The sequence below is a fragment of the Aspergillus costaricaensis genome (genome assembly GCF_003184835.1).
Source record: "Aspergillus costaricaensis CBS 115574 unplaced genomic scaffold BO79scaffold_25, whole genome shotgun sequence".
In the NCBI taxonomy this organism is placed as follows: Eukaryota; Fungi; Ascomycota; class Eurotiomycetes; order Eurotiales; family Aspergillaceae; genus Aspergillus; species Aspergillus costaricensis.
This window is the reverse complement of record NW_020291825.1, coordinates 149,440-175,526: the sequence shown is the minus strand read 5'-3', so window position 1 is coordinate 175,526 and position 26,087 is coordinate 149,440. Positions and strand designations below refer to the sequence as shown.

The window sequence follows — 26,087 nt, the reverse complement described above, 5'->3', positions numbered from 1 at the left end:
CAATCAGCGAAGACCAGCCGTTTTGCCCTGCTTCGGATCGGCTTGTGCTGTGGGAACTCTCCTCGTCGACATTGGGAATGATGCAAGTGCTCTCAACCCTAGTACACGTTGATCAGCTCCTGGGGATCCGCACGATCGTCGCCCGTCAGTCACCCGCCACATTGCAGTGTGCACAGTTGAGGGTCCGGGCCGTCGCTACTTAAAGTCCCTTGCATCTGCAATGAGCCACCCAGGCGCCCATTTGGAAGCCGAAGACTGGCCTCTTCCGCTGTCCGTATCTCGACCAGAAAGCATAGTCTCTTCCTCCACGAGCTCTTCCGGTCCCAGCTATGCCACATCGCCCATTTTCCCGCCTCCGCTGAGTCGTACGGCTTCTTCAATTGGATCCCGGTCGAGGCAGGCTTCATGCTTCTCCTTATACGAAGACACCTGCCGCTTACCGCTGAACCATTCTGTGACCATGTGCGTATTGCCCAGTATCCCGTGCAGACGACAACCGCTGATGGAGCCATTACAGCTCCTTCGTCCGGAGTAGTAAACTCTTCAAGCTACGCTTCACTTGCATCGACATACGCAAGGATGCCACAGGAAGTTTGAAGAGTCTTGAGTTGGGCGGGGGACCGGGTCAGCAGACTCCTTTGATACATACTTGTAAGTGTTCGAAAAGGGCCTGCGGATGACCATGCTAACCTGTCGTGATTCATCTGTAGTCAACGATACCAAGCTTCCAGTTCCCCATCTTGAACATCCAAAGCTCCCGAACGAGTCGTCGCTGCGCGTTTCCTTCATGGACGAGCAAACCGTTCAATCGGCCCACAATGTGTTCCTCACACAGATCTCTTATACTTTTGATGACTGGCATGGTGGGTAGCAGAATACTCTAGAAGTGGTCGAATTTTTGCTGATTCCCAGTTGCAGATTGTGTGCAGTTCCAAGAATTAGTCCTGAGTTCAAAATTGGTCTTCATAGCAGGCATCGCCGAGGCGAAGTCCAAGGGCCGAGGGGAAGAGTGCATCAGCCAGAACCTACGCATTCTACGTAATCATAACGGCAAACAAGTCATGCTTTTCTTTGCCAACTCACAACGGAAGGAGTTGAAGCGTTATGTGTCCATTCCGATCAACTGCATCGACAGCTTCAATCCGGGCAAGAAGGCAGGAAAGCCGGTGGTTCTCCAGTTGCAGCCCAACTTTGACATTCTCTCCCAGATGAGGACATTATCTATTCAGTTTCTTGATGATCTGGGTAGGTTTCTTTTCGAACATTCCCAACGGGATTGCTAACGTGCTCCACTAGACCGGAAAGCATTTTGCCAATTTCTAACGGACAGCACCACATAATAATACAACACACTCCATTCAACATTGAATATGATACCCACGGGAAACGCGGTTCGGAAAATAGGCATAGCATCTACTAATAACCTATCATGGAATCAGTGGTTTACGAGTCTGCAGCAAGGAGTTTAGAGGGCGTTGGGTTCTCAGGTACAATGCATAATTTTTTTTTTCCTTCTTTCTTGCTTGCTCCTGTGCGGCCACGCGTCAGTTTCATTTACAATACTATAACTTTGTTGTGAAACTTCAGACAAGATTGGGACCTTACGAGGCACAATGGGCACGTGGTTGGTCGAACCAGTAAGACGGCTTTCAGCTACAGCCAGGTTTCATCGCTCGGCGAACTCAAATGTCACAAATGGCAAATTTGCCTCGTATCCAGTGGAAGGCAGCTCGGGAGCCTGGCCAGGGACCGAAAGAACTCCGGGATCATGCTACTACTGGCGTCTCTCGTTCATCTGACAGAGGCAGCCAAGTGGGCAGGTGGGCCCCAATGAGTCCCCATTCTGCCCGCACGTGCCGCACGTGGAGCGAGGAATTGGGCGGGTGCCCCAGGCATTGAGCTCCACTCCGGCCGCTACTGCACGCACTGTCACAGCTTCCTCCAATCACCCCGTCGCGTTTCTGCTTAGTTCAAACCTTCCCGGGAGAAGTATATTGTGCCTCTGGCCTCATGGTGGGCCTCGAGTACCCCTCCCAGACTCATCCTCCCCTATCTTTCAACGTTGCGCCATCCTTTTTCTTAGACCTTCATCCTCAGATCTGGGGGCCGCAGGATCTATTCTTCCTATTGTACTTGCAGCTCGATGGCCCTTCATGATGTCATCCGTGTACAATCTGATTTCTAGAATCCATCTGATCCAAACGCCAACACGAACATACAGCCATGGGCAAGTTCCGCACGCGTTGGTATAAGACCGACCGAGCTCAGGATTTTGAGCATGAGCAGGTAGAATCTTCTTAGATGCTTCACATCGTGAATCTGCTAGCTAATACTGTGCTGGTGCCATAGGATCGAGATGTTCGCGCTCGGCAGGTGTACGACACAATCGATCGCCAGGGATTCCAATACTTGATCGTCTTCGTTGCCGGTGTTGGCTTCTTTCTTGATGGATACACCCTGTTTGCAAGCAACATGGCACTTCCGATGATCTCCTACGTCTACTGGAAAAAGGAGGTCTCTTCGATCAAGATCACTCTATTCAACATTGCTACATTGGGTGGGACGCTATTGGGACAGGTCTTGTTTGGGTACCTAGCTGACCGGAATGGACGCAAGAAGATGTATGGCTTGGAGTTGATTCTCATGATCACGTCCACACTGGGCGTTGTGATGGCCTCCCGCGGAGAAAACGATTCAATGAGCATCTACGCGTGGCTCATCTGGTGGCGTATAGTTGTGGGAATTGGAGTCGGAGCCGACTACCCTTTAAGCTCGGTCATCACAAGCGAATTTGCTCCCACTAAGCACCGAGCAAGGATGATGGCTTCGGTTTTCTTCATGCAACCTTTGGGGCAGATCTGGGCAAACCTCGTGTCGCTGATTGTCATCGCCACCAGCCGTTCAGATACCAATGATTTGACCATGTCTGTCGATAGGATGTGGCGCTACGTCATTGGTATCGGTGTGATACCGGCAGCAATAGCAACTTGCTTCCGGTTCTTCGTTCCAGAGTCGCCACGCTTCCTCATGGAGATTGACGATGATCCAGTAAAGGTCGAGTTCGATGCAACCACACTCTTTACTGATCCAAATGCTGTTTCCTCCTCCCCGACTCTCGAAACTGAAAGCTGGCACAATTTTCCTGGGCAGGCATATTCCCTGACTACCATCACAGCCGAGGACCGATCCTCCACATCCCAGACCGGGATCCTTCAACCAGCGACTCTGAATTCTCACTGGCGCTTAACGTGGAAGGACATCGTACAATACTTCTGGGTGGAAGGCAACTGGCGGACTCTAGCTGCGACGGCCGTGTCCTGGTTCTTCTTGGACTTTGGCTTCTACGGCATCAGTCTCTCAAGCCCGCAGTTCTTGGCTAAAACTTGGGGGTCTCTTCATTTGAGCGCACCCGCGCCTTACTGGGAGACGAACGACAGTCCTAGTGCAAGCGTCTATGACATGTTCTTCGCAAGTTGCACTCACGCACTGGTCATATTGAACGTGGGTAGCTTTGTCGGCGGACTTCTTCTCATCTTGGTGATCCACAAACTGGACAGAGTCGCTCTACAGAAGTACTCGTTTCTCGCACTATCCGCACTCTTCATCGCCCTAGGTTGCATGCTTATCACCGTACAAAAAGAGGGTCCTGTGGCCGTTGTTTTGTACGTCATCGGCCAAGCACTCTTCAACTTTGGTACGTAACCTTTCCACCGTGGAGTCGAATATAGATGTCTCTAACCATCATTTCTATAGGACCCAATGCTACAACATACATCATCCCCGCTGAAATCTTCCCCACCCGTTACCGTGCCACCTGTCACGGACTTAGCGCCGGCGCTGGTAAGATCGGTTCCATAGTGGTGCAGGTATTTTCGGCCTACTACAACTTCGGCGGCGGTTTCGGAGAGGAGCCGGTAAAGCGTCACGGCTACGTTCTGATTGTCTTTGCCGTATGCATGCTCTTTGGGGCGATGGTCACATGCTGGATACCTCCAATCCAGAGAAAGCCGGATGGATCTGGAAGAGGTAAATTGTGGGGTGGCAAGACGGAGACGCTGGAGACTCTGGCGCTTGGTCGACTCGGCTTGGACAGTCGATACGCGAATAAAGGCAGACGGAGAAGGAGGGATGTTGTTACATGATGTGACAACTCCATCACGGTGGCGGTTTCATCTATTCTGGGTATATAATCACGGGTACATACAAGGGTATTTTAATTTCGCTGTATATATTTGCCAGTTGTCGGGTCGATAGAATGTAATTCCCCGGTTGCTTATTTTCTCGCAGGGATGCTGTACATACAAGAGAAGAATCAGAAGATACGAAAATGGTATGCTGATGATAACGATGCAGCTTTTAGGGTGACACTATAGTGAGTTAATGAGCTAGAACATGGAGGCCAGACAATAAGTGAGTAAAAATATACGTTAAATAAATCAAAAAGAATGAGTAATTTCGAAAACAAAATAGATAATAGGTAAAAGAAAAACCGAAAATAATTGGAGGGTGATAGAAAAAATTTCCAAACAGAAAAAATGTGTGCATCATCCGTGAATCGAACACGGGCCTCATCGATGGCAACGATGAATTCTACCACTAGACCAATGATGCTAGTTGATGTCAGATTGACTCTTATTACTAATATAGCCCTTTCCAAAGTTATTATGCGAAGCAACTTCGACTATGTCCGGCAAGTTCACTTATGATCATTAGCTAGTAGACTACGTGTTCGGAAAACCGAATCTTGGATCTAGTTAATCTCATTATCTTGTACCTATACTTTCTGCCCGAAAACGAGTTTTTGTGTTTGTACTTATTCGCCAATGGTTTCGCTGTTGGGTTGCTTTTTCTCGTACTAGTAGTAAATACTTGGCTCTAATCCTGTGGGACTGAATATATATAAACTATGTAGTACTAGAACCACATCGGTACTTTCGAGTTGCTGAATGGTCACCTTAAATGACTAGTAACAATTGAATCGTTTGCAGTACTCTGATCAATCCTGCGACTTTACTATCATCCAACTACTATTATCGTCTTCAGTACTCACACAAAGCTGCCGACATCTCATCTGTTAGCTCATCCCCTGCCACCACACCACAGTCCGGCCACAAATATCTGGTTCCAACCCCGCTCCCACCCAACCCACTTGTATCTCTACCTACGGAGTACCATTTGTCGCGACGGGTCGATCGGCATCGGCCCCTGCCCCACCACCACGTAGAATGGTTCACGCTAGAAGCATTGAAACCCACGATGATGATAGATAATCCCGCACCTCGAGGAGAGCCCCCCACAGTGGATAGTACGTGGTAAGCGTCCTGTCTTATGAAGGAATTGTGATTGGTCGGGTGTCCTGTGCCACGCAGGCTATCATAATCCGACCTGCAGATGTTCGAGTCAGCGGGGTTGGGATCGTTGATGCCGATTTGGTGACCGTGTACAGGTGGTTAGGATGTCGTGGGTCGGGTTTGTGGTAGGGTTGGGGAATTCCCCAATGAGGACACTAGGAGATCTACCTCGTAGCCGAGAGAAGTAGATGGGTGTTTTGAGTGCTTATGATCTGCGGTGGCTAGCTGAATGGGCTATTCGAGAATCCACTAAGGTCGATAGGAGGTCCGGTTGTCGGTCGTGGATGGTGAGCTGAGCGCTGGAAGGCAATACTTTGATCAATGGCAAGATCGCACCCAATTCCGATAGCGGCCGGGCTCACACTGCAGTCTGCACGGATACTGTACTGGTAAACATGATGGAGGCAGCTGTGGGTCGCATGCAAGGGTGGGTGGGTGTGACGGGCTCATATTGGAAGAGATAATATCCGTCGGTTCCTTCGGGTAGTTGTATGAAGCAGAAGCTTGACTGACAGAATCGAGTAGTGACAGAACGAGCCAGTGTAGCAGATATTGTGTCCTACCTGCCATCTGAGAGATAGCCTCCGAAGTCGCTCAGCCGGGTTTCTGGACGATGTGTGGAATCCGCACTACCCGTCTGGTTCGGATCCAGAATCAATTTGAAATATACCGACCCAGCCCAATTTATGGGGTTGGAATCTGGTAAGTAGCACGGTTGAAGCAAGGTGAGATCAACGGTGGAACCTCAGGAAGAAGGGGAAGGTGGGATTCCCTGCGGGGGTCACGCTCCCGGCTGGGTTCCTTCCCTTTGTTGCAATCAATCATCTTCCCCTCTTTCTACATCTATCCGGATTCAGAGCAGGATGTAACCACTCACTATTCTGCACACTTCGTGCACAATTGGTACGGTTCACCGCAGTATAATTGAGAATTATGCTGCCATCTCACTCGTCGAGGTCTGCGATGGAGGTCTGCAGAATCTAGACCTGCCAGACTGCGGGGTGTCTAACCAACCGAGCCGACAGGCCAATTTAGCGCCGCCACGACCCGTCGGACCCCCCAGCACACCCCGAGCTAGCAGGAGAACTACCAATGCCGACCGGAATGAGCTGAAGAATGGGCGTGCAGATACGAATCTGACTAACCACATTAATCCGGTGAGTTGTCATGGCTGCTGCAGTGCTTAGCTGTGGCATTGAAGAAGCGGGGTTGGTACTACCCATTTAAACCTGGCCTCTTCTCTTCCCCCTCTTTGACCCGCCCAGAGAAATACCACCCCTGCTCTACTCTCAGCTCAGTGTTCCTTCACCATAGGCACAATGCCTTCCGAAGACGTGACGACCGGCTCGGTCAATGTTCCCGTCGGCACATTTCCCCAGACTTGTTCTTCGACCGATGTCAATGCCGACCAGGTCGCTTCACAGCTCGTCGAGAAGATCAACACAGCTCTTAGCAAAGGAGATGTGCAGTCCTTTTCCGACCTGTTTTGGGAAGATGCCTACTGGCGCGATCACCTCTGCTTGACATGGGACTTTTACACCGCGAAAGGCAAAAAGAACATTCACGGCTTGCTCAAATCAGGCCGTCTCCCAAGCAAAATCGAGATCGACCGCTCGACCGCATTCCGAGGCCCCTACGTCGGCCCTATCGATGCCTTCGGCGACGTCACAGGCATCCTCTTTTACATTACGCTTACCAGCCCCCTGCTCCATGGACACGGTATCGTTCGGCTGGCAGAAAAGGATGGCAAGTGGAAGATTTTCACCCTCTTCACCTCCATGGAGGGTTTCGTCGACCACCCAGAAGCGGTGAACTTCAAGAGACCCATGGGAGCACAGCACGGCGAAAGTTTAGATCGAAAGAACTGGAAGGACCGTCGGACGGCCGAAATCGAAGCTAAGGACCGGTCTCCAACTGTTGTGGTCGTCGGTATGCTACTAACCCACCAACCTGTTACTATATGATGTGCTGACCCGACCAGGTGCTGGCCAATCTGGTCTCATCATCGCGGCCCGCCTTAAGATGCTGGGTATCGATGTTCTGATCATCGACCGAGAGGAGAACATTGGGGACAACTGGCGCCAACGCTACCACCAGCTGGTCCTGCATGACCCTGTCTGGTTTGACCACTTTCCCTACATCCCGTTCCCGCCGAATTGGCCGATCTTCACACCCAAGGACAAGATAGCCGAGTGGTTTGAGTGCTATGCTAAGCTGCTAGAGCTGAATGTATGGACCAAGACCGACATCAAGGGGTCCTCATGGGACAACAACGGAAAACAATGGACTCTTGATTTGCAGCGGCGGAAGGAGGACGGGATGGTGGAGAACCGTACCCTGAACCCCCGGTATATCGTCCAAGCCACTGGCCATTCTGGAAAGAAGAATGTGCCTGACTTCAAGGGCATGGATTCCTTCCAGGGCGACCTCATCTGCCATAGCAGCGAGTTCCGCGGTGCCAAGCCCGAGTCGAAGGGTAAAAAGGCTGTCGTGGTTGGGGCGTGCAATTCCGCCAACGATATTGCACAAGATTACTATGAGAATGGATACGACGTGACGATAGTGCAGCGCAGTTCAACCTGCGTGATTTCCTCGGAGTCGATTGTGGAGATCGGCCTCAAGGGCTTGTACGAGGAAGCAGGACCCGGGACCGAGGAAGCCGACCTTTACCTTTGGAGTATCCCGGCGGAGCTGTTCAAGGCTCAGCAGATCAAGGTCACCAAGCGTCAGAACGAGAACGACCGGGCGACTTTGGAGGGGCTGGCGCGGGCCGGATTCAAGGTAGACCGCGGTCCAGACGGTGCGGGTCTGCTCGTCAAATACCTCCAACGTGGTGGAGGCTACTACATCGACGTCGGAGCCAGCCAATTGATCGTTGACGGCAAGGTGAAGGTGAAGCAGGGCCAGGAGATTACCGAGGTCCTCCCTCACGGACTCCGGTTCGCGGACGGATCGGAGCTCCCGGCGGACGAGATCATCTTGGCGACAGGGTATCAGAACATGGCCACCCAGGCACAGCTCGTGTTCGGCAAAGAGGGGGAGAAGGTGAAGGATGTCTGGGGATTCGACGAGACGGGCGAAATGCGCATGTGGCGGCGGACCGGACACCCAGGCCTGTGGTTCATGGGCGGCAATCTGGCCGTCTGTCGGTATTACTCACGGTTGCTGGCGCTACAGATCAAGGCACTAGAAATTGGCGTCACTTCCTACGACGGTTAGAGAGACTTGGCGGTAGGGCGAAGACAAAGGAAATCGGTATGAAGCAAGATATAATTGGTAAAATAAGTTGAGCAGCTGCAATAAATGTCGCAACTCAACAATCTATTGAAAATGAAAATTCCCAGGTATCACAAAAATATCCATAATAGACCCGCTATGCAAGAAAAGAAAAATATGCAATCTCCAAAGTGATAGTAATGAAAACCATCGGAGCGGAGAATTCTGTAAATCCCGTGTTCCCCAAGAAAAATAGAAAAAGGTCCAGCCAAGCCGGACGGACACTCCCACCAACACCTCCGACGAACTGAACAACAGATACCCCCTGAACTCAATACTCCGTAGACAATGGAATGATGGAATGATGGTAGTAGTATTACAACCACCCCTCCATCCACGCAACATAAACCCCCAGCGTCAATACCAACGTAACAACCTCCTCCTCCCCAGCACCACCACCTAATATCCCCACCTCCTCCAAAAACCGGAGTTGTTTCGCATCCCACCCGCCAACCCTCAGCCCCTTTTTCTCTAGTCCAGCCAGCCCCGACCGTCTGACACGCTGATCGGCGCCAGCTGCTCTTTCCCCTCCGATGGCACTAACGCAGAGCACAAACCGGGGATTAGCATTGGCATTAGCATTGGCATCGGAACTGGTAGTAGTGGAGTCTTCCTCCTCGCAAGGGTTTCCTGTTGTTGTTGTTGTTGTTACTGTATCGGAGTCCGTTGATCCCGACACCGCCGACCCCGACGCGGTTCTTGGCCGGGTCTGCGATTGGGTTTTCCGCCGCCATTCGATGATGACGGTTTCCCCCGAGGGGGTTTTCTTCTCGCGGAGGATGAAGCGGTAGTTGCCTCGGGGGGTGCGGGTTGCGGTGTAGGTTTGGTGTGTGGTTGGGAGGTAGATTTCGTCTTCTTCTGTTGTTGCTGGTGTGGTGGTTCCTTGTGTGGTGGTGGGGGTGGTGGGTTTCTTGGGGGTTGGGTTTGTGTTGTGGTTGTGGTTGTTGTAGATTACGCCCGCGGCGATGGGGTAGGTACTACTACTAGTAGGTTCTGATGATGATGATGTTTTTGGTGTTGAGGTGATGTCGGTGTAAGCGTCGCTCTGCAGGATGTAGAGATCCCGGCCGTGGATTTTGCGCGGACAGTTGGGCAGGGATTTCCCTTGTCGTGGGGGTTGGTAGATTTCCAGGATGGGGAGGGCCCGGTGTCGGTTTGAGGTTATTGAGAGTTGTTGGATTTGGAGGAGGAGGCGCGGGGTGAGGCGGAGGCAGGGGGTGGATTTGGGAGGGGGGTGGGCGAGGGGGAAGGTGTGTTTGGGGGTTTTTGTTCTATTTGATGATTTATTAGAATTATGTATGGTGTTGATGGTGGTGGTGGTGGTGGTGGTTTGGATATACCTTGTTTGGCTGGAGATGGAGCTCTCTGCGTCGCTGTCTTGGGTGGACATTTTGTATTTGTATACTACCAGTACTGGTGTAGAAGGAGTGAAGAATGTCAAGGATAGTATAGATAGTAAGTAGTGAAAAATGATTTGAATATCATCACTTCAATGAGAAAAGTCCGCATATTTATTACTCACACCCCATTCTCACCCAGCCCTGTCGGTCTATTACTATCTCTGCATAGATCGTATTCGTTCCCATCGCACGGGGCGCCGATCCAGGCACTAACTTTCTACGTACCATCTTACAGGGTGCAGAGAGAGTGTGCATGAGGGTTTGACCAACTAACTAGTCTGGTTCAAACATTGCCTAAACCCACTCATCACACGAAATTATTTTCACCGTTCAAGCTTATTCTTTTTTTATAGCCTTGGCGGGGCGGGGCCATGGACTGGGCTGAAGGGGAAAAAAGGGAACGAAAAGGACGGGGACCAAGATGCAAGTTGAGTTAGACCAAAGATTCAGCTTGCCTTCGGGACATCTCATTTGTTGAGAATTTCCCCCGGTGGGGAAATTTCTTTGCGACTTCCGACGGTAGAAGATGAGGTGAAATGATTTCCGCAACGAATTGGGGTATCGGATACGGATACGATCGCTGCCGAGGTATTTGCGAATTTCCGATTAGTTGGTTATTATTCCTCTATAGTTAACTTGGTTATAGGATTGGATTGGCTGATTAGATGAGCGGAGTTGGGTGCGAGTTTTCACCGGGTCACGGTGTTCAACCACTCGCAACCCCCTTGTTCGGTCCCTTTCTCCTCTTCCTCCTCCTGTTCATGGGTGGTTGCAGATGTAGTAATGTTGTCGGTCGGGCAGCGTCCGAGCTAGACTATCTTCCGTATTCGTTTTCTAGTCAGTTCCGGGGATTAGTCGTTTGGAAAGTCTTGGCCGAAAGAGAGAGAGAGGCGGTGTTAGAAAATCCCTGATGGTCCTCCGTGGCAAGGCTGTGGTATCCTGTCAGACTGTCAGATTCCTTTGTTTTGGGTTTGTAGGAGGATGATTGCATGGCTGGGAGGACCAGGTTCTGACAGTCAGCCTTGTGAGGCTTACATAACGACCTGCGAAGTACTTACTCTGTTGGGACTAGTCTGGACACAGTAAGATCCTGGAAGTTTCGGGCGCAACTTGGCTTGTATGGGAAGGATTCTCTGCTTATGCTGCGGGAGACAAGAAACGTGTTTGGTGATTACTATGGAGTAGGTAGACACGTTGTTTCGATGATTTGATTGACATGGAGAAGTTGATTGGTGGTGTTATGTGCTGCGGTTGGGGATGCTCTTTGACTACTAGTACCTTATGGTTGCTGACCTGGGAGTACTTATTCGCCTTGGATCAATTCTGCCCCCATTTATCCTATTCACTTCCTAGCAGAGGGTAATCCGTACAGATTGATCAGATAAACAGATATCAGAGACATCATTTCTCAATGGACCAATCATACACCCTGGCTGGCCGAGATGTTGAAGCATCGCGAAAATCCACTTCTACTCATCAAGACGCGACGACGTGTTGAAATCTAATCTGATGGTATGTATGTGAATGTGAATGTAGTGTTTGTTGTGGTATTTGGTTGACTTTGTAGTGTTTGGTGTTTAGTGCCAACAGTTGCCGAAGGGGAAAGCACAGGGGAGATAGAAAGTGCGACCGAACAATTCTTATATATTCCGCTGTCCCTTTCTATACTGGACCCTCACAATAAGTACTAGTATTGTACACTGTAGACAATAGTTTCTATAACTAGGACTATTGGTCTGAGCTGCATCTACAAAATGATATGGTGAACATCACGGACTCCAAAACCCACCCGACCGGTCCAAAACCCGCCAAAAGCCGAGCATCCACAGTTTTTAACCAGTCAACTTCTTTCCACTAACCATGCAAGGAAGAATGCGGGGCGAGAAACCAGCAATGGCCTGACTCGCTATGTATCCTGCATACTATCGCAGTAATCAGGTGGAAGCTGCAATCGCCATAACAAATGTACAAGTCTAGGCCTTTAGGCAAATATTTAAGCTCACCGATGGCATCATGACTCCACATACTCAGTAGCATTCATATATAAGCCACATCACCCTCACCCATCCACTCTAAGCATTTCCGATCCAATCCATCTCACCACCTACATACTACTACTACACCATGTACACAACAGACACCCTCCCAACAAGCTTCTGCATAGCCCAGGCAATCGGCCTCAGTGGCGCGGCTTGGCTCTCGGGTACTACTCCCCATTCATCATCAACCTAAACTCTCGCTAACAATAAGATTTGCAGGAAACATCTTCTCTCTATCCCTAATGACAATCCCGGCTCTTCTCCAATCCCACAAAGAGCACAGGATTCCCCTATCAACAATCACCAAACAATGGGCCCTCGTCTATGAAACGGGCAAGAACCGCGCTCCCCCGATCGCTCTCTTCACCGCCACCACCCTCCTGTATCTATCCTGGGAGACGAGGGCACAGAGCACATTGGCAGCGATCGTACCACGGGGAGCTACCACTACGTATGCGATTGCTGCTGCATTGACGATTGCGATTGTGCCGTGGACTATTCTGGCCATGAAGGGCACGAATGATGCTTTGATGGAGAAGGCCAAAGTGGGCGTGCAGGAGGAGAAGGATCCTCAGGAGGGAGAGAGGGTCTTGGGATTGTTGGATAGGTGGGCGTTACTTAATGGTGCGAGGGCTATGTGGCCTCTCGCTGGGTTTTTGGTGGGTTTGTTGGCGGTTGTGCCTTGATTCAGTTGTTATGGGTATTGTAAGTTGAGGGATAGGAAAATGGGCGTTAATGGGTTTTGTATGATTATACTGTGAAATAAGATGATGTATATAATACATATAGGTTTTTTAATGGTGGCATAACAGTTTCAATGGCAATTGTTCGGTAATATCGTCACTGACGGATAGTATCTGGGGAGGTAATTTCATAATCGCGGCTGTGAAGTATCGGCTCATCACTATCCTGGAAGTTGCCGTAGCGGGTATCAAGTTATCGTACTACCGCTAGTATGATAGTTGATGCCGAGCAATGATTTTTCAGGGAATTTGCAAAGGTCAGGCTATTCACAATCCAGCTACTTGTTAGGAATATTCGTCTCGGATGGGGGTATATGCTTTCTACGAGGAATATCCATATTCACGACCTTGAAAGCCCAGTCAATATAGCATTCAATACGTGCCGCAAATGCAAGCTTCACCAGAGCTAATAGACAATGAACAACATTCCATGTAAGCCCTCATCATTCCCAGTCAACTTCCGTAGCGTAAATGCCCACCATCCCCCATTCTCCGATCTTCTTCATCTCGCCATCTTCATACTTTCTTAATAATATTTGCCAATTTCACCCAAAATACTCTTTTCCAATCTCCAAGAAAAAACATTGCAACAGAAATCATACGAAAGACCTCAAAGAAATACGCATATAGCATGCTCTAAGCATGCCTACATACCAGTATTACTCTATCCGAAGAATGGAGAAGGTGATATAGCCACTATACAGTGCCAAGCAAAATGTCTGGGATATCGACCACGCTTCCAATCTTGCAATTGCAAGAGAACAAATACCGTCAAGAAAAGTGAAGGCAACCGACGAGGAGTTGTTGATTCTGGCTCTGACCAACTTCGAAATCGAGAAATTGAAGAAATGCTAGAGATCTTAAGAGAAAGGGTTGATAGTGATTGGCTATTGCTGCAAAAATCTGCACCGAGGAACTTATGATGGCTTCTTGAATTCATATACTATTAATGACTCCATCCATGGCTTGCTGGATCTGGAAATGGTTGCCTCAACAAAGAACTTGGGTATAGTGAGCCATTTCTGGTTCACAGTCAATATATATACACTGATAGTATGGAATCAACTTGGCCGACCTGAAGCGTCGAATCAAAGCAATGGATGCTATCCACGCCGGGCTCAGAAATTGACTGAACATTTGGGAACACATGCGGGACAAAAAAATACTATCGACTCATGTGGGCTTTCTTCTACGAACTTGCCCACTCCCATCGCCCATTTTGGAAAACTACCGACTGAAAAACACTTTATAATTGTTGGGAGAAGGGGTGTATTTGTCAAAGTCAGGGGACATCTTCACCTCTGCAGAGACTCAAGATACTGGTAGAATCCTGACTGCTTGGTGCAAATGCGAGAAATCAATTCGTGCAAAATCTCTACAGTGGAAGGACAAAAAGGGAAAAAACTAGTACTCGATGCTCCAAACAATGGAGAATTGGGGCTCCAGACGAGTTGTGATAATAGTCCTTCTTCTTGACCCATCCATATCAAGCGAGAGACGCAGCAGATAAGCTAAAGTGCATACCTGAAGGGAGACATGTCCTTGCTTCTGCTTTCTGGCGATTTATCCGTTCGTGCACTATATGTCCTCAAGCCTCTAGCATTACGGGAGCTTTCGTAGTGGTTTGAGTAGCGCCACATCGTGGAAGAAATCCAAAGAGAAGCAGCCAAGAATGGGTTGAAAGCCATCTACATACTCTGAAATTTGAGATACCACGTCAGCAATTAATGTACGAATCTGGGGAATATTGAGGGTCCAAAGCTCCTCTTCAGTCTCATTGTCGTGACCGTCACTATTACTACTCCCCGAACATCTCAACGAGCCTTCGAATGTCAATTATATAGGCGAGCAGGATATCATTGATATTGGGTGTATGCACTGACAGCTCTACTGAGAACCTGGGTGTCTCTACTCTTCAACAACTGGATTTTGACAAGAGTACCAGATAAATCTCTGGTACTTTCTCTATACCTATAGGTGGAACCACGGCCAAGGAATACAGATTATATCGACACGCAGACAATTATGAGCCCTAGCCATGGGCTTCCGGGTCGTGGCACTCGACGAGTGCCAAAACAGCAGATAAGAGATGGGCTGAAATATGACCATCACAGGATTGGGGGAAACAGTCAACCTTCGGCAGCCGCTATTTGAATCAGCTACTGTGCTATCGAGTGACTCGTGCGGTGTATCCAAATAAGCTGAATTCGCTTGAGAAAGCCCTACATCAGATTGTGGGGTATTCCTCCACTCGTGCGTTGGCTGTGGCTGAAATGGAGAGGCCAATCTGCAGGGAAACAGGCAATGAGAAATTGATGTTCGCAAAATGGGATGCCGACGAGGTAAATCTACCGGAATAGAAACCCAAGAGACATCATGGCGAGAACTGAATCCAGACGAGACAATGCTAGGAGAACTGGAACCCGATGAGGCCATGCCACGAAAATGGAATTTAGGCATGGTAACCATTGAATGGAAATCCTGACTCTCGAGATTCATTGATTTGATCACTTATGCGGGCTAATTACACGGTGTTAGCTGCACCAGGCGTGATTAGCACCACGATCAACTGCCTCTTATGTTCTCATACTAGTTACTGATTTGATATAGCATCCAACTGGATGCCAATTACCAGTGTATCCAGTATTCTTCCATCAGAAAGATCGAAAGCAGATTGGACACATGATATGGTGGATGCACTTCTGACCCAACTGTGGATCGGAATGCGATCTAACAGACCCAAGAAATTCTTCGCTATTCCCTGCTTTCTACTATAATTAGGACCTAAAAAAACACAATCTCAGCGAGCGCCTCCGTGAACGTCGCTTGATGCAAGTATCGTGATTTATGTTGGACCATGCTATTGCAGTCATTGGCTTCTCGTCACTTTATATAGCAGACTGCCAAAAAAAAAAAAAAAAGAAAAAATAAAATTCTTCCTACTGTTGAGAACCAGCGACTACTTTGCACGCGAGCTATCATCAACCATTATACTCTTCACCGTGAGAGACGTTCAAAATGTCGCTTCGTGGCTGTCTTGCAAAGCCGTAAGCCCAAGCCCCAGCCCCAGCCCACGTCGTGTCTACCGGCCTGATCAGTGGCATAGACTGCTCTTGATGGCACAAGTTATGCAAAAATTGTGGCAGCTTGTCCTAACCTCCGCTGGACCAAGTTTGCTAAAACTTGGTACGGTCAAATGTCTTTCAAGAGTAATGTTATGCCTTCAGTCGTTGGGGATGACTAGGAAATGTCATTGTCGATATGGAAACTCAAACCACAGTGGGCGGTACTATGAGAAGACAAGGAAGGAAAATTGGCTCCTTATAGCGAGCGTTGAAAACACGACGAAGAGGAACCTGCTCCTATTTCAGAGCACAGACAACAACACATTATCATCCCGATAAGCTCTTGACCGTTCAAGTGGCTGTCCCATACTATTCCTGACATTGAGAAAGATAAGCTCTTCTGAACACATATTAAAATGAAGGGGGTATCTTCTCTCACCTCTGCAGCGTTGTCTGAGGGTAGAAAGCTAAGGCAAATATTCTCCACGAATACCAACATCCCTGGCAAAGCGGCGTTTCCACTCGAAATGGAGAATGGGATACTACTTCTTCTAGTATGAATCCTGAAGAACCTGGTCATCTTCTTATGGTAGCTTCCGGGATAAATCTTTCTTGGCCTATGAGTTTGACAATTCGCCTAATAAAAAAAAATAGTACATAAACTACTAGTGACAAGGCTTGAAATGTACGATGGAACAATTGAGAAATCACCTGCTATTAGTTCGTCATGCTCTTCCAGCTTCATAGAATGTTGGCACACGCCTATTGTCAGACTTAGGCAAGAATTAACATGCAAAACGCTCAGCATGTGTGCATCCAGGGTGAGAGAAACTCCAATTGATAATTAACCTTTGTGGAGGAAGAGGGACACCCCAATGGACTCATAGACTACATATGCTGGAAACGAAGACGCCGAAAACGAGTCGAGTGGTTTGGCGGTCCTAGATGCTCAGAGGTATCTAAGGATTTTTGGACTAGCTCAAGTCGTGGCTTATATAGGTAAGTCTAAGGAATGAGAATGCGTTCCACGTTATCGTTTTTTGACCTGATTAGGCATTATACACAAGGCTAGGTATCGAGGAAAAAACAAAGACTAATTTCAAGGCTTTGGTATTTCTAGCGGCAGGTATCGGCTTTCCTGTCCTTTGTGAGTCACAAGACTTGGAATAATAGCATCTGCATCAAGGCGAACACGGCTGGGCTTCACACTACCCTTATGGCGGATACGAGATCGCTTTTAGGCTTCTGGGCTCGTTGATTTGTCGACAACCCTATTTTCCCGCTTTTTCGGACTTGAAGCATGCGGAAATATTCCTGGCCTGGGTGATACTTTGGACGAGCTCAATGGTGACATGGATAAATAGGGAAATAAGCAGAACGGTGCTTAGCCTATGATGTTAGACTCGTCAGCACCTTTAAGATACATTATAATATAGTAACGAATCATATGTCACATCTAGAGTGTATTTACCGATGAAATATCAGCTAAAAATCAGAATGGAGAATATGCGACCGTGACAGGTGTGTAACCATGGGTCCTTGTTCTAGGGAGCAATAATAGATAACCTATGTTCCTTCTCTCCTCCAAAGCTAATATTAATTTAGCTATTAGATACAAGAGTAATATATGCGCTTCCCTACTCAAAACTACAAAGCAGCACTTGCTTCAAGTATCTGAAGTTCAACTGAGTCCATCCCCAATATCTCCATATCCTGTGGGTCAGTTATAGATAGAAATCATGGCATATGATTGGACACATCACGTGGTGATCTACATTTTAGAGCCGTCCTCCTGCAACACCGTGCATTAGCGCTTCATTTAGAGCGACTGTCCTGCAACTGTGTGCATCAGTGTTTATTCTAGAGCAATCGCATTGCAACACCGTGCATGAGTTCCAGTTCTGTATGCAGTCTTGTGTATGGGTGCAGCTTTTAGAGCCATCAACCTGCAACACCGTGCATTAGCGCATTCTCCAACATGGTCTGTGCTGAGGCTGACATGCATGTTTGTGCTACCCTATACAAGGTTTAATTGGCTACTTGGCCTATATTGCTATATTCATGCACAGTCCTGCATAAATTTTTGCTCCTTGAGTAACCACAATATGGCCTAGTATGCAGTGTTCGTGTGTGGAGTGGTTTGGATGTGATTGGTCTATCTGATCAAGCCACCTGCACGGGCGTGCATGATTACTATGGCATTGTTCTGCTGTAGCCGGCGGTCTGTGCGTAGCCAGGGATCCATTTCCTTGCTCTTTGCAGTCATGCTTCTGAGATGATAGATATGTGCTATATAATTTTAGCTTAAGTATTTTTTAGTACATACGACCATAGGGTGTGGAAAACAGGGCTTCCCGTCCGCTCAGCCGTACTTAAGCCACACGCCGGGAGGTTAGTAGTTGGGTGGGTGACCACCAGCGAATCCCTTCTGTTGTATGTTTTTGTATTTTTGACTGACTTTATTTCTCTTACAACCGTGATGTAATGCCGTGGGAATACCCCTAGCCGAAAAGCGTCTGGCAAAGATCTCGCCAAGTGGCGTCCATATGTCTCCTCGAACCCATTCAATCGCCCCTTCAACGCCTCCTGATCCTAGCAAAAATATTGCGATGAGCCATGGGTGATAGACTATTACGTCCTGTCAGGCTGCTTTGAGGGCCTGACTTCACCACGGAATAACATTACTACCCGACTACATTGTCGCCGTCCAACTCTACGGAGACAACGTCTCTGCAGAATGGGCCTCTAATCGATGGTATATTCACCGACCGGCCCACAATCAAACCTCTTTCTGCTTGAAACGGAACCGCAAGTCAACTATGTCTTTGCATCCGACGGATGATGGACTGTGTTAGGGGCTATGCATGGTACAAGCGGGATTCAGTCTCCTTCATCTTCTCCATGGACCTGAAGTTACCACTTGAACTGGCAACAACAGATCTGCAAGCGGATAACTCGGCTCAACCGAAGACACAGTGCGGTTGAATGTGATTTACCCCAAGGTCGGACCAGTATATTACCTTGTTCCAGATGACCTTCGTCCAAATAGACAAAACGATGGATAGATCTACCTTTAGCGGAGGCTATCTATACCATCGTATCCTTAGGAGAAGGGAAACCGAGCTCGGAATCTGGCGTGAGAAACCATTATCCGGTCAAGAAACGGGCAGCAATATCTCAGATGATGGGATTTACGAAAAGCCTTTGGATTCATGACTGCCAAAAGAGAGTATACTCACCCAGCATACTTGGCTACTTGATATGCACGACATCACGACACCCATCTCTTCCTCCGAGATCAATCTCTCCAATGCCCAAGTTCTGATATATTGTTGCGACGGAATGGCCATTTCACCACCGTCCTGTACACGGTGGTACTCACACCCGTATATAAGCCAACTGACTCCACTTATCAGAGATACACTTATCTCTTCACGTCGCATACTTCTAGGCTATGAGCATTGGCCACCCGTAGCGCAATAAACCTGAGCTCTATACCTTGGTGGGATCCACTGTACGTCAGGATGACTTCACTCTGCGGGATATGGTTGGCCGGTATGCAGCGATCGGGTGTTATTCGCGTTACCACCGTGTTATGGCCTACGAGACCTACATCGCCTCAATATCAACCCCTCCTACACTATTCTGGGGCTGTAATCCTGACTATCCATCATACAGACTTCCCAATGAAGCGTGAGCTGCAAAGGAGATCAAGAGCAGACATTTCGTTCATGTTGTGGCTGAGCCAGAGCGAAATAGGAGACACCTCCAGCGGATATGAGGCGAAGCTATCGCCTTTTGCTTCACATGTCGTAACAAAGCTCTGTTCGGGTTTAGATTGGGTGCTAGGCGTCCTGCATGTGTCCAAAGCGGTGGCATTCGGACACTCATGGTCTCGGGTGCGCCGACCCGAGAATCACCTGGCTACGCCTATCCGATGATACTAAACCTATGGGCAGTATCATGGATCAGATGTTCTACGACATGGTAGACCAATTTATCATAGGATGAGTCTACGACTTCTGAACTCAGCTGGAGATCCTATAGAAGAAGTTTTCCACTAATACAGTGCTAGTTCCTCTCGAGGATATATGATATGTTACTATGTACAATAATAATTATATATTTACCAAAGGATCTCTAAAACCCATTGAAATAGTCTTGTAAAACCGACAATAAAACCTTCCCTAAATCACTTCTTCACAGAAGTACGTACTATAATTGAATTATATTCTATATAGACTCAATTCCACCATAACCTTACCCAACGGCATATCCTCGAACCTAATAATAAAATGTTAAGCCACTGAACCAAAATCTCGCATAGTCCACTATCGATAGACATACCAGCCATGTTTCATTAACAGAGTTAGTAATAGTGCCCAAGGCTTAAAACATCTGACTTATCGCTACAGTACCATTCCAGCTATCCACCCCTACAGAAATGGTCACATAGTTCATTCAAACATAACACCACAAGTATGATAACCCAGAAAAACTTACCATTTGAGTTTCCTACTCAAATCAACAGACCGGAAATCTAGTGGGTAAACCAACTTTATTGCATCCACAACTAAACCTAATCTAATCTCCCTCTACCTTCATTGTCACGACAATCACCCCCTAAATCCAACCTCCCACCCCCCACCCCCACTTCCTCCTCTGTCGCGACAATCACAGTGCGCCATTCTGCATATATGCCCGATCATAAAGATCGCTTAGAAAATCGAGCCGGAGCTCTTGGACGCGCAGTAGTCGTTCTTGTTAAGACCACCATCCTTACACTTGACTCCACCACAGCTCTTCACCACCGTCAAGGTATGGTCATCGTTGCAATGGAAAAGAGTGCCCCACCACTGGCCGGGGAAGTTGATCGTCCCAGTACCATAGCCTGCCTTTCTATACGCATCCTTGATAGCAGAGTCCGCATCACCTAATTAAGCGGATCATCGGGTTAGTTCTCATTGCGCGAGTGGGATTAAACGCATTGTTAAGGATAGTGGTAGTGGTACCTCTGTCTTGCAGGGTGGAAGCGCAGTAGTCGAAGCCGGGCTTGCAATCGGCGGTGGCACCGGCGGCGCACTCGGCGGCGGCGGCAGAGCTGGCGAAGGCCAAGGTGGCGGCGATGATGGCAGTAAAACGCATGATGAATGGTTTGGTTGGGTTTGATTGGGTCACGAGGACTTGATTTAAGGATTTGGGAAGAATTGATTCGATTGAAGTGAAGCTTGATTGATGAGAACCACTGATGAATCTGATGAATGGATAGAGAGAAGTTCTGGCGACAGATGGAGGGGGTTTATATAGTATGCTGGGTGAGGGGTCGATTCGGTTTCTCCTCGTGTGATGGAGATGTGAACACGCCTTCTGCAATATTTGAATCACATTGCATAGTTGCTCGAACTAGGACCATGTCGTATCACCGATGCTGCATAGGGGTGGATCATGAGGTCGAAAACAATTACTAGTTCATGCACTTGCTTCTCCTGACTGAATTGCCTTCCCTACTCGACACTCGAGTTTTTCATATTCACAATTACCCTAATAGGTTTCCAGATGCACTCCTGCCCAAGTGGAATGATACTATAACCACCGAATCAGAAAGGTATCTGCATAGAGGTCCTCAGAGGGAGGTGTGTCAATGCTCAACATACTCCGTAGATATTTTGACTGTGATGAGTCTGCATAAGTTTCTCTGCACAATGTTAAAGTGAGAAATTTATGTTTACTAAAGTGATAGTTGGGGTTTGATCGGGTTAAGATCAGCATTTCTGAACGATGGTTTGTTGATCGGCCCACTTAATCTCTGATAGTTTAGGTCATTGTGTTTCACAAGTCACAACGAGATGAGATTCCTCCATTAACTGAATAAAGGAAAAATAGTACTGAGGCAATAGCAGCTATTTCTTCCACACACACCTCACTCCGCCGTTCTTAGATAGTAATATAACATAGTATATATATATTTCTCTCTGCCGCTTTGCTTCCACCTGTAGAAGCCTGCCGAACATAAGAGTATCGAATGAATCCAGAGCAGCCCCTCATCTGCCACTGATTCTACATAATGTGTTGGGACATGGCTCTCCATCTGCTCTGCAGATAGTCTAGACACGATATATTGTTTTAGTCTAGACTACTGGTTAGTGTTTGTACTCCGGAGGCTCGGGAACAACCGCAGTCCGACGCAGAAAAGCGCAAAGCAGCGAAACTCAATATTAGTCATAGGGCTGGGGCGGATCTACCCGACGGTCGCAGTTCCAAATCCAATAGTCGCTCTCACTTGCAGATCTGATGACCCACTCGGGGTAGTGGAGAAAAAGAAACGAGCGGTTCAGTCGCTGACCATCTCGTCATCCCACGACATGTAAGATCCAATTTGAAATACCATTTTGCCACTTTGGAAGACAGAAAAAACGCCACACGTTTGTCCTGTTGTATGCTCTCTTGTTGGATGCCCCTCTTTGGTGATCTTGCAAATACGTTATGGTCTCTACATTGAACTCTATATTTGCTATTCAACATACTTGGGGCTGTTCTTATGTCTTGTGCTTTGCTGCTTGCGAACTAACTAGTTGGTGTATGTGTTATTTCTTTTAGTAATATGTCCATATATTACAGCGATAAATATATTGTACCGAATGCCGGAAATCTACGTGGCACTTATACCGCATATACATATGAAATAGGAGTAGCGCTTGCAAATCTTTATGCCCCGGGATGCAGCAGTTAATCTTCCTCTTTACCGCTTGATAGGCCTCGCCAGTTCGCGGGTTATATCATTGCCATCCCCAACCCAAGTTCCGCCGAGCAGATAGGACAACTGTTACCGTGTACAGAAATTACAGGATTATCGGCTAGAAAAATTCCGCATTTCGTATGTGATTCTGCAATATAGTACGTTTGGGCTCTGGACGGGTCTCCGGGTCAAACCAGCGATATGGCGAAGTGTAGCGCTAGTTTGAGGACTGGCGTGTCCTGTGTGGCAATTGATGGATGCGTGTCTAACTTGGCCGGTACTGCCTCTTGATACCAGGATAAATAACTAACGTAACTCCCGGCCGCGCCGGCCACCCCTAGTACACCGCCCTAGAATCATTGTATTACTCATTGCTAATTCACTGCCTTTGATAGAAAGAGTGGTTGCATGTAGAAACGTGTTGGGCGGTATACTGGGTGGCCGGCGCGGCCGGGAGTTACGTTATATATCTTTAATAATGTCATAGAACAACCTAGGGGTGTTGTCCACACAAGGCTAAAAATAAAAAGACCATCATTACCCGCAGCTACCTGCGGATCCCTAGAACCCTGCTTATATAGACATGTACACACGGGAGCAGGTGGTGTTTCACTACTTAGGCCATCCCTCAGGATAGTAACCTATCACAAATAATTATATTTTTCAGTATTGCTCAGTGCACGGAGAAAGAAGCGAATATATAAAAAATAGAAAATACAGATTCTAATAAATAAAAGATAAAATAAGTCTTATATTTAATCTGTCTGACTGTCCTGGTCAGTATACTCCAGTAGCACAGTATATTTTGGAGAAATTTGTTCAGAATACTGACAGCGCGCCCCTGAATAACCCTGAAGATGACTGAAATTGAATAAACTAATTAAAGTAGTGTCTGCTAATCTGGGACGCTCGGTGGCCACCAACATACACCTTCTGTTGTATGTATTTTGCTTTTTATTCTTCTTTCCTTTTTTACATAAAGAACGAAGACAATCAAGCTTCTTATGTCATTGCGGAATTATGTGCGCCTTTGTTGTGGGAGGGGTAGTGATGGGGGCAAATAAAAACGCTGTACCCTGGAACACTATATGATGTAGGGTGAGCCCTGATGCCAAGTAGTATAATCATCATTTCCATTGATCGTCTCATATTTTTGCTTGCTTAGATTTGTATCGACTCTCGCGGGATTTATATACACATATACACGAGTGCAATCTGCCAGTGATCTTATATCTGTTAACCAAACTGATAAAACACAATGAGTTGCATCATCCACTGACGAGCTACTTAGAGATAGTATATACCCGAGATCCATATAGATAACATCATCATAACATGAAACAAACAGAAGCGACTCATCCAGATAGTGGAACAAACAGCGTCACCACCACACATCAACCAGACCCACTCAATCAATGGCACTAAACCACTACAGACGCCCTCCCCCTAACCCCCCCAACATCCTTCGTCTTAAACCTCGCCAACAGCCCTGCCAACGCATCTCGTCTCTCATTCATGCTCGCCAACTTCCCCCTCTGAATCTTTCCACTGACAGTCCGCGGGATCCTCTCAACAAAGAACACACCCCCATCCAACGCCTTATACGCTGCCAACCGCTGACGTGCAAAATCATACACCTCATCGGAACTAACTCTAGCACCCGGGGCTCTAGCTCGCACAACATACGCGCGGGGAGCCTCCGAACTCCCATCCGATAGACAGGTGCCGATGACTGCAACGTCCGCAATGAGCGGGTGCTGGAGCAGTACGGCTTCGATTTCAGCGGGGCAAACTTGGTATCTGGTTCCATGATTGTGTGCGTCAGTCAATGGAATAAAATGTCAATAGGGAAAGGAAGGGAATGAACATACCCCCGCACTTTAATCAACTCCTTTGTCCTGCCCACGATGAAATACTCCCCATTCTTGACATACGCCACATCGCCCGTATCAAACCACCCTTCAGCATCAACCATGGACTCATTACGTCCCAAGTATCCCGTGAATAGACCAGGCCCTCTCACATACAGCTGTCCCGGGACTTCATCATCCTTGACCACTTCAGCACCAGACACAAGTCTTGCCTCACACCCCGCAGTGATAGGTCCAATACTTCCCAAGTCACCCTGTCCTGGTCTGCCATTGGCAGGGTAGCGTTGTTGAAAGACAACTCCACACTCTGTCATACCCCAGACTTGTCCGGCACAGGCATCCGGATGCAACAAGTCCTGGAAGGCAGACATTGAGGCACGATCGATAGGGGCACCAGCAACGCCAATGTATCGGAGGGAGGAGAGGCGGGTTTTGACATCCTGAGTGGCAGGTGCTTGGTTGAGCATGTGCACCATGGCAGGGACGAGGTAGGTTTCGGTGATTTGGTATCGGTGGACAGTGGACAGGAAGAGAGGGAATTGGAAGTCACGCAGGAGGTAGAGAGGTTCCCCGTAGCGAATGGGGAAGAGGTGCGTCCAGAGGGAGCTGAAGAGGTGGAAGATAGGGAGGGAGATGAGACGCGTCACAGGGTAAGGAGAGGAATGGGCGATGGAGGCGTGCTGGGCTATCAGGGAGCCGTGAGAGAGCACGGCAGCTTTGGGAAGGCCGGTGGTGCCGCTGGTGGAGTAGAGGGCTGCTGGGGTGGAGGCTGCGGTTGCTGCGTCGGGGATGGGGAGGGGAGGGGAGGTGCCGTGCGACAGAAGGGTAAGGAGGGTGGTTTTGTCTGTAGTCTGAGGAGGAGGTACGGATGGATCGTGCACGAAACGGATGGTCTCGGTGATGGTGGCATCTTCCACAAGGAGAATGTGGTCGTTAGCCAACTCATGCTTGTTAGCAACGGTATGCACTGTTGAGGACCCTTCTGGCTCGGTGATGATCCATTTGGGATGGGTTAGGGAGACGGTGTGATTGAGCTCTTGCAGTTGACTGTGTGGATTGGAGCCCATATAGACGCCACCTGCGCCGATGATGGCCAGGAACAGGGCCGTGTAGAGAACCTAAGGATGGGTAGAAAGGAGAAGGTGAGCCAAGAGGAGTGTGTAGTGGACTAGGATAGACGTACATTGTTCCCCGTATGGAGTAAGACGCAATCACCACGACCCAGGCCATGGGCCTTCAGCCCGGCAATCAGAGTGTGCACCAGGAACTTGAACTGGGTGGCGTTGAGAGACCGCGAGGGCTCCTGGGGATCGATGAACAAAGGCTTGCAAGGATCATACTCTACCTGGGCATCCAGGGAGAAGGTGACCACGTCATAAGAGCGAGAGGAGCCCATCGTGTGAGTGCAGTAACCTGAATGCAAGAAGGTATGGGCGAGAAGAGAAGAGAGATGCTGGAACAGACGTCTGAGGGGAGCCAGGGCCTCTTATACCCTTCCCATGAGGAGGAAGCTGGCGGCCTACGGAGTCGACGGAGAAACTCGTCGGCACTGGGTGCCTTCTACAAATCAGAATCAGAGTGACCGAAAATCCCAGCACGTGAATCG

General features: G+C 48.3%; 8 protein-coding genes and 1 non-coding gene across 9 annotated transcripts; 5 read left to right on the top strand and 4 right to left on the bottom strand.

Annotated features, from left to right (window-relative positions):
• The first annotated feature begins 137 nt into the window (after positions 1 to 137).
• On the top strand, positions 138 to 1,461 carry BO79DRAFT_199026 (uncharacterized protein). The gene is made up of 5 exons (XM_025681392.1): positions 138 to 462; positions 518 to 651; positions 711 to 863; positions 919 to 1,245; positions 1,297 to 1,461. The coding sequence occupies exons 1-5, from the start codon at positions 221 to 223 to the stop codon at positions 1,338 to 1,340; spliced, it is 900 nt and encodes a 299-aa protein (XP_025537293.1). The 5' UTR covers positions 138 to 220; the 3' UTR covers positions 1,341 to 1,461.
• Positions 1,462 to 2,053: 592 nt separating this feature from the next.
• BO79DRAFT_177289 (phosphate transporter) lies at positions 2,054 to 4,245 on the top strand. Its single transcript, XM_025679915.1, has 3 exons — positions 2,054 to 2,286; positions 2,350 to 3,694; positions 3,754 to 4,245. Exons 1-3 carry the CDS (start codon positions 2,224 to 2,226, stop codon positions 4,140 to 4,142), a joined length of 1,797 nt encoding a protein of 598 aa, XP_025537292.1. The 5' UTR covers positions 2,054 to 2,223; the 3' UTR covers positions 4,143 to 4,245.
• A 295-nt stretch (positions 4,246 to 4,540) lies between these two features.
• Positions 4,541 to 4,611, bottom strand: BO79DRAFT_t173. Its single transcript has one exon. It is a non-coding gene; the product is annotated as a tRNA-Gly (tRNA).
• Positions 4,612 to 6,624: 2,013 nt separating this feature from the next.
• On the top strand, positions 6,625 to 8,692 carry BO79DRAFT_199019 (flavin-binding monooxygenase-like protein). Its single transcript, XM_025681391.1, has 2 exons — positions 6,625 to 7,280; positions 7,333 to 8,692. The coding sequence occupies exons 1-2, from the start codon at positions 6,671 to 6,673 to the stop codon at positions 8,568 to 8,570; spliced, it is 1,848 nt and encodes a 615-aa protein (XP_025537291.1). The 5' UTR covers positions 6,625 to 6,670; the 3' UTR covers positions 8,571 to 8,692.
• A 251-nt stretch (positions 8,693 to 8,943) lies between these two features.
• BO79DRAFT_239150 (uncharacterized protein) lies at positions 8,944 to 10,017 on the bottom strand (the record flags this gene model as incomplete). Its single annotated transcript, XM_025684885.1, has 2 exons — positions 8,944 to 9,898; positions 9,968 to 10,017. 2 exons carry the CDS (start codon positions 10,015 to 10,017, stop codon positions 8,944 to 8,946), a joined length of 1,005 nt encoding a protein of 334 aa, XP_025537290.1.
• A 2,064-nt stretch (positions 10,018 to 12,081) lies between these two features.
• BO79DRAFT_177279 (DUF1772 domain-containing protein) lies at positions 12,082 to 12,870 on the top strand. The gene is made up of 2 exons (XM_025679914.1): positions 12,082 to 12,230; positions 12,286 to 12,870. Exons 1-2 carry the CDS (start codon positions 12,152 to 12,154, stop codon positions 12,750 to 12,752), a joined length of 546 nt encoding a protein of 181 aa, XP_025537289.1. The 5' UTR covers positions 12,082 to 12,151; the 3' UTR covers positions 12,753 to 12,870.
• A 7,722-nt stretch (positions 12,871 to 20,592) lies between these two features.
• BO79DRAFT_270549 (uncharacterized protein) lies at positions 20,593 to 21,082 on the bottom strand (the record flags this gene model as incomplete). The annotated part of the gene is made up of 2 exons (XM_025687293.1): positions 20,887 to 21,082; positions 20,593 to 20,807 (listed from the first exon to the last, which is right to left on the bottom strand). The coding sequence occupies exons 1-2, from the start codon at positions 21,017 to 21,019 to the stop codon at positions 20,593 to 20,595; spliced, it is 348 nt and encodes a 115-aa protein (XP_025537288.1). The 5' UTR covers positions 21,020 to 21,082.
• Positions 21,083 to 23,090: 2,008 nt separating this feature from the next.
• On the top strand, positions 23,091 to 23,264 carry BO79DRAFT_153210 (uncharacterized protein; the record flags this gene model as incomplete). The annotated part of the gene is made up of 1 exon (XM_025678711.1): positions 23,091 to 23,264. A coding segment is annotated over one exon (174 nt), but the record flags the coding sequence as incomplete, so codon positions are not given.
• Positions 23,265 to 24,031: 767 nt separating this feature from the next.
• Positions 24,032 to 25,877, bottom strand: BO79DRAFT_270548 (adenylate-forming enzyme AfeA; the record flags this gene model as incomplete). The annotated part of the gene is made up of 3 exons (XM_025687292.1): positions 24,032 to 24,410; positions 24,482 to 25,599; positions 25,665 to 25,877. The coding sequence occupies 3 exons, from the start codon at positions 25,875 to 25,877 to the stop codon at positions 24,032 to 24,034; spliced, it is 1,710 nt and encodes a 569-aa protein (XP_025537286.1).
• Between the last annotated feature and the right edge of the window lie 210 nt (positions 25,878 to 26,087).